We start from the raw sequence: 7,572 nt of genomic DNA on the forward strand, positions 1-7,572 counted from the left end.
CAATGAAGGAATGATTTTTTTTTCTTCTTTCCTGTTCCCCGACCTCAAGCAATGAAGTGGCTTTGTGGGGCAGTGGTAGCTAGATAAACAACTCCTGTGCACCTCCAGGCTCCCCCATGAAATGTAACTGAACTGTTTTTTCAGTATGAGTCCTTCGACAGCACAGAAGAGAGGATAGGATTCACCTTGTAATGTTTGCCCTGACAGAGACATTAAGGGTTCTCAAGGAATTCTTATAAGTGCTCTGGCTATTTTATGTAGGATAAAATTACATTCACTCACAGTACATAGCCTTGATAATGACTTATCTTCTGGGTAGATTTAAAAACCCATTCACCTGACACGTTCTGAAGACTGTATTTGGGCAGTGGTACTTATAGGTAGACTAGACTACATTCAGTCTTAGAGAGTGCAGGGCGAGGGGGGTTTACAAACAGAAATAAATTCATGAGCTTTTAAAAAAGTCAGTGAAAACAATTGTTTGGGTTTAAACATTTTTCCGCTATGGTATGTGCTACACAAACCTTGCTGCATTTGAAGAAGAAAGGGAAACTAACTGTAAATAAAGTCAGTTTAGTTACAAAAAGGCATAAATTGAAAGTTGCCAATAAACAAATATTAACAAAAACAGCAACAAAAAATGGGGCTAAGTGAGGGATGAACTCTTTACACTGGTTCCATGTCAGCCAGGTGGCTTGATCTCTCATCCTCCAGCACCACGAACACTAACACCTTATATTGTAGTTACTTTGCTACCATTGCTCACTGATGTTTTCATCATAAGTAAAGGGGATTTCAGACCGTTAACCCTGGCTAACTAGTTAGTACTGGACAAATGTTAGTAGTTGATTTTTGCAAGGTGGTATTATTGTTGGAAAACAAATCTGTGCGATGGTGTTTTGATGAAAACTGTCATATTTGTATTTAGCTCTGTAACTAAAACTCAACTCAGCTATATATAATAGTTTCCTTCCTTGTATCTACAGATGCAGCTTTCTGGATGTGGGGTTAGATGAAAGGCGAGCTGTTATTCTGTGTGATTGTAAACTCCGTTCTAAGTTTAGTTCTCTAGCCAGATTTTCAGTCTCTCTCTGGTTGAAAAGCAACATGGGTAAGTTCTGTTCATCCAATACAATGAAGTTCAGATATGTGACATTCTCCAATTGCTTATATTAGCAACAAAAATATCAGTCCTTATTTAGAAAAAAAGACAACGGTGTAAAACAATGGAAAAAGATATTAAAAAAAACACAACATACTCAATTTATGTTCTTGTATTAAAATATTAGTTCCTTTTTTACCTAAAATTCGAGATTTTCCCTGTCCAACAAGCTTTTGTTGTGATTCATTTGCTCTTAGTTTAGCTAACAGGTGGAGGTGCAGGTACATTCATATTTATCCCATTTTTTATAATTCAGACTTTGTAGCTTTTACAAAGGAGAATTCAGACTGACAGGTCTGGTTGTCCGAATTAATCATTTCTTAGAATCCCTGTTTTATGTCTTATCAAAAATTTTAACCTGTCAAGTTCATTATCTACTCTTGTATAACCAAATTTTGTACTTCTTTTTTAACACAGCAAAGGCAGATTGGGGATTTTGTTATGCTTATTTTTCTGTTTGTCAATGGCTGGAGAAATCAATCTTACATTATTGTTTTTTTCCTTCTCTGCTGTTATCCACTCACCCTGCACATACCCCACATCCAACCTGATGTTTTGTTTGTGGCAAAGATATAAAACATACATCTTTGAAATATGAAATGTTTCTCTGCTGGAAATGTTCTGTACAGTATTTTCCAACAACTAGAGTTTAACCACCTGCAAGAAAAGTCCATTGGCATGTTAAAGACGGAGGCTACTGCTTCATACTTTTCAGAAGTACTGATTTTTCAGTACATGGTGGTTAGAGTTCAGATGTGTTTTATATTCCTATGTCTAGATAAAATCATTATGCATCATTCACCAGTGCCTACATTCTAGGAAAGATTATTAATACAATTTTGTTATTATATTGCACCTTTAATACTGAGAGATTTAAAAAAAGAAAACTTTTATACTGTAATAAAAAGTTATTTCTTCAGCCACGACTGAAATGCAGCCACCTCTCTGGTGAAACATGGTGATTATTGAACATCACACAGGCGTTTATGCCAAGTCCATTAGGGAAAAGCAGACTAATTTTTGAAATGCAGCATCTAATTACCTGTACTGAAATTTGTCCAGGACAGTGAGATTAACATAACTTCTTTTACAAGAAGGCCCATGGAATCTTTTATGACCACCAGTGACTAGGGCCTCTATTTTATGTCTTATCAAAAAGGCATGATTAGTTATATTGTCTAAAGTTCTTTTTTTTCAGTAGAAAAAAATCATGGTTTTTGTAATTTTTTAAATGAACATCAATAATATTACTGGCTATATTACTCATACGAGTAGTAATATCTGCAAATGCCAGAATTGTAAAGTGACGTTCAAATGAGGTATTAAGCATAAGATTAAAGTTCATGTGATTTTAAACTATAATCTTCTTGTTCCATTTCTTGCAATGTGTTACATAATAGAAGTAAATGGAGCAGCTGGGAAATGTGCTTACTGAACTAACTTTTTTTTTTCTTCAAACCAGTTTTATTTTGTGATTGCAAAAGTGATGAGATAAAATATGAGAAGACATTGCTTATTGGATGTGAAAATTAGCAAAAGTATTACACCTCTGATCCAATAACATTTTTACAGTTTGAAAGCATGTAGGTAGTGTAACACTAATAAGAATACTACATGAAATAGCAACAGGCCCAGAGATTTGGGACTTGAAGAATTTTTCCCTTATGAAATTATTTAAATTCATTATTGAAACCATATGGCTAGAAGCAGCACGTGTGTGTGTTTGTGAGTGCATAAACAAGCTATCTATTGGTTTTTTATTACATTAATTGGAAATTTTCTTTAATACCTAAGAACTGAAATGAAACTGGCTGATTTTTTCAGCGTAGTACATTATGTGCACACTCTTTGTTATGGGTGTCTATGTAACACCTTATAAAATAAATCTATATGGAAATGTCTAAGCATATCACAGTATCTAATAAAAACACTTTTGTGGAACCTTTTAGCTACTGGTCGTATTTGTCACTGCCAGTGTATGTAGGGAAATCTTTAGTCATAATCGTTTAAATACTAACATTGCTTTCCAAATCACTAGCTACATACAGTAAAATGATTGTTTCACTAGTATTGCCATATCCAATTTGAATTGGATGGGGCGGGTGATGAAATTGCTCTGTAAAGATTTATTAATTCTGTTTGTTGACCTGATTGTTAGGCTGTTTAAGAACATAAGAATGGCCATATTGGGTCAGACCAATGTTCGTATAGCTCTTATCCTGTCTTTCAACAGTGGACAGCGCCAGATGCTTCAGAGGCAATGAACAGAACAGGGCAATTATCGAGTGAACCCCTGTAGTCTAGTCCCAGCATCTGGCAGTCAGAGCATTAGGAACACCCAGAGCATGGGGTTGCATCCATGACAGTCTTCGCTAATAGCCATTGATGGATCTATCCTTCATAGACTTAGCTCATTGTTTTTTTGAACCCAGTTATACTTTTGGCTTTCACAACATCCCCTGGGAATGAGTTACTCCCTGGGGAATTCTGCACCACTGCGCAATTTGCACAGAATTAATGTTCTGCGCAGAATTTCCATTTTTTCCTCATAGAAATGTGCTGGGCTGCCACTAGGGGGTCCGCTGGACAGAGCAGAGCCTGGCTCGCAAATAGAAGACACTGCTGGAGGGAGGGGGAGGGGGAGCTGGAGAGTTCCCGGCAGCTGCAGTTCCTGGCACGCCCTGGAGGAAGGAGGCGGCGGCGTGCAGGAAATGCAGTACAAGTCCAGGACCCAGCATCAGTCTGTTTCTCTCTCTGGATTTCTGGGTGGTAGGGGGTGCTAGTATCAGGGCTGGGGCGGTGCCCTGCAGTTGGGCTCCGGGGAGTTTGGGGTGTGGGTGTCTGGCTGGGGATGCCCTGCAGCTGGGCACTGTGTGGGAGGGGTTGAGAGTGTCTGGGCTGGGAGGTGCCCTGCAGCTGGGCTCGGGCGGGGACAGGAGGGGGGGTCTGGGCAGGGGAGCGTCCCACTGGTGGGCTCTTGGGGAAGGGAGTGTGGGTGTCTGGCCCCCCGGCTGGGCTCTGGGGAGGAGGGGACAGAGAAACAGGAACTGGGTTGTCATAGGGGTTTCTTTAACTCTCTACTCCAGGGGAGATTTTTGTTGTTGTCTATATTGTTACAGACATAGTTGCTGACAGGTATTTTGAAATAAATTACCAAAATAATTGAAACTGGTATGATTATATAGTGTTGTTTTAGACAAATAAAATATGCAGAATTTTGCAGATTTTTTAATTTTTGGTGGAGAATTTTTAATTTTTTGGCACAGAATTCGCTCAGAAATAAATGAGTTCCACAGGTTGACTATGTGTTGTGTGAAGAAGTACTTCCTTATGTTTGTTTTAAACCTGCCTAGTAATTTCGTTGGCTGACCCCTGATTCTTGTGTTACGTGATGGGATAAATAACACTTCCTCAATGCACTTTCTCCACACCATTTATGATATTCATAGACCTCTGTCATATCCCCCCTTTGTTGTCTCCTTTCTAAGCTCAACAGCCCCAGTCTTTTTAACCTCTGTTCAAATGGAAGCTGTTCCATACCCTTAATCAGTTTTTGTTGCTCTTCTCTGCACAGACACCCCCAAGGGAGGAATTATAGGTGCCAAACCCAGTCAGACCTGCCTGGTAACCACAGTTGATACCGAGAGTACTATAGCTCATGTCCTGGTGTAAAAGTGGGAGAATTGTAGAATTCCACCCAGGGACAGATAAATGCAAAAGGCCTGACAACAGAGGGGCTGCACTCAGAGGGACCAGAAGGCGAGCCCTTTATCCAGGATGGGGCTTAGATGCCAAATTGGGGGTTGAGTTGGGTTTTACTTAAACTATTAACTCAAATGTCAAGACTATAGTATGCAGTTCATCTTATTTAGCTCTGTTGGCACTAAATATTGGCTTGACCTGTGAATATTCATTTGAACAGGAGACCAGAAAAGAAACAAGGCACGTCTGGATATCATTGGTCAGAATTTCATTACCATTCCTAATCTGAAGTTGTGTCAAGATATATGTGTTGTAGCTGTGGCTTCTGGTGGGAAAGTTGGTCTGAGAGAACTGGCTTTTCCACAGCTGTTGTCTGATTTTTCAGTCAGTAGCATATTACACAACAATAAATTGGATTTTCTCTGAAAGAAAAACCATGTATCTCACCTCTAGACTTAGCTAGAGAAAACACTAAACACTCATTTCTTGTTAAATTCAATTTTCAGATTTTGTGTTGCATCAAAGGGTCAGTTTTGGTAATATTATTTATGCCTAAAATATACTGAGTTGCAAAAAAAAGTATTGTTAATAAATAGATATTTTAATGTCCTCATAGGTTCAACATGGATTGTTCTCACAACTGACAGTGAAGGCTTTGTTCCATTAACATTTGGATCCATGCAGGAGATAACCATAAGAGATGCCAGCTCAAAAGGCTATAGCACCCATTCTTCCAAAACTTTGGATATCATCAGTTCTACGGAAGGGTATAGACCCATTTCTTCAGAAAGTCTGGATATCACTAGTTCTTTGGAAGTCTTAAGAGAACATTCTTCTAAAAGTCTAGAGACCAGCAGCTCTTCAGAACAGTCAACCAGTAAAACGTAATTTTGAATTAAGATGATATTAGCTGTTACAGTTGGGCAGTTTTTAAATCATTGTCACACAGGACGGGCTCCTTTACATAACTGTCTGTATATTATAATTGATACATCTGTTGAGTTTTTCTTGTAACTAGATCTTCTTGGGTTCATCACTCGCTAAATCTTGTCTCTTATTTATTTGGCCCTCTTTACACCAAGTTTGGAAACTAGCACTCTTTTACTAAGCAATATGTGTTTTTTAAACATTTTTTTTGTTTGCTAGAAATCATAGACCGGGCCTTTGTGTCTGTGGCTGGACATCTGGCTTTCTACAAGGTTCAGAAAAAGGGCTTCCTTACCATCCTGCCTCTGATTTGTTTATGGTTTTAAATTACAGCAGAACTCACAGAATAAAAAATAAGTAGACAGTTCTGCCTTTTCTTTTCTTTATTGGAGACCAAAAAAACCCCCAAACTGGTGGTCAGATCCTGAAGTCCTCACACTTTTTATTCAGAAACTCTGAAGACAAGTTGCCTTATCTACACAAGAAAATTTTATACCTCTTTTCCAACAGTGCTGGTAAGGGTATAAGTACCAACGTAACAGGGTTTGGGCATATTTATCACGTCATGAAAACTTGAGCCCTTTTCATGCTAGCACTTGCATCTGTACTAGCACTCGTATAGTTATACTGTTTCCAGAAAGCAGGTACAAATGTTTCTAGGGTTGGCTCGTAAACAGTGAGTCTGAGACATGTACTATTTCACTCCTATCCCCAAATCAGCCCTTTGAACCATATGTGACACGGTATTGCGATGCCACAGCAATGTTAGCAGATGGTAACTAAGTACAGACGCTCCCTGGCTTACGCAAGACCCAACTTATGCAAATTCATACTTATGGAAAAAGTTCCATAAGCCAGAAATAGGATTTTCGAATTATGCAAGGCTTTGCAGAACGGAACGATTGCATAAGTCGGGGGACTTATGTTGAGAAGTAATTTTTCAGTCACTTATGGTAGGGTTTTGTGGTTTGGCTGTTTTATTACTCCTAAACATAGCAAATATTCACATGCAAAATTTGGAAACTTTTTCTAGTTGTTTTCAAATTAGAAGGGAGCACAAAAATTTGTCGTCTTGTTCTCTTAGCCCTTGTGCCTGCTGACGTGACCTTGAAAATGTGACCCATGCACCTATATCTGCCTGAACTAGCAGGGAACCTAAGACCATATTGTATCTTTAAGAGATGTGGACTACCATGTTCAGCTCAATGAGGGATTAATTTAGGTGTGCAATGAGGTTTCTTTAAATGTCAACATTATTAACTGTTTCCCTGCTCCTCAAAGCACATAAGAAATGAAAGAGGCAATCATATTATGAAGATCTGTCCCACTTACTAATAGCAGCCTCAAATTTTGATACCATGAGTAGGTGGACCTGGAAGATACCAGTTTTTTTCCTCCTGGACCAAAAAGGAACTGAGCCCAGCAAGTCATCTGAGTCATTTCAAAGGGGAGCCAAGCCCTAAAAGTCCAGCAGGCCATCCAAGCAGCACTGTGGGGAAGCCACACCTGAGAATCCTAGCAAAGCCCACAGTATATTCAGATCTCACTGAGTGGGAGCCGAACCCAATGATCATGTGTGATCAAGATTTGGAACATCTACTACAAGAGTATTACCACCTTCCCCACCCTCAATTTGCCCTTTGCATTCTACCCTGTCTTTACTCTTCTGTATAAGCCTTGGAAGGTTTGTTGGGGTACAGCAATGGCCATCACCTTTATATGGTTACGTTAAATTAATAAGGATTTAGAATTAGTCATGTTTGTTGCTCAATGTCAGGAAA

At 39.0% G+C, this 7,572-nt stretch overlaps 1 protein-coding gene across 3 annotated transcripts in view; it reads left to right on the forward strand.

Annotated features, from left to right (window-relative positions):
* LOC123367232 (WD repeat and coiled coil containing) overlaps nt 1-6,185 on the forward strand; it is a 21,057-nt gene extending 14,872 nt beyond the window's left edge. For all 3 annotated transcript variants that reach the window (XM_045011327.1, XM_045011326.1, XM_045011328.1), the window contains one exon: nt 5,481-6,185. In XM_045011327.1, coding sequence (XP_044867262.1) covers nt 5,481-5,752 — 272 coding nt within the window. In that variant the 3' untranslated portion in view covers nt 5,753-6,185. The remainder of the gene's footprint in view (nt 1-5,480) is intronic.
* The last annotated feature ends 1,387 nt before the right edge of the window (nt 6,186-7,572 follow it).

The sequence above is a fragment of the Mauremys mutica genome, chromosome 3 (assembly GCF_020497125.1).
Source record: "Mauremys mutica isolate MM-2020 ecotype Southern chromosome 3, ASM2049712v1, whole genome shotgun sequence".
Classification (NCBI taxonomy): Eukaryota; Metazoa; Chordata; order Testudines; family Geoemydidae; genus Mauremys; species Mauremys mutica.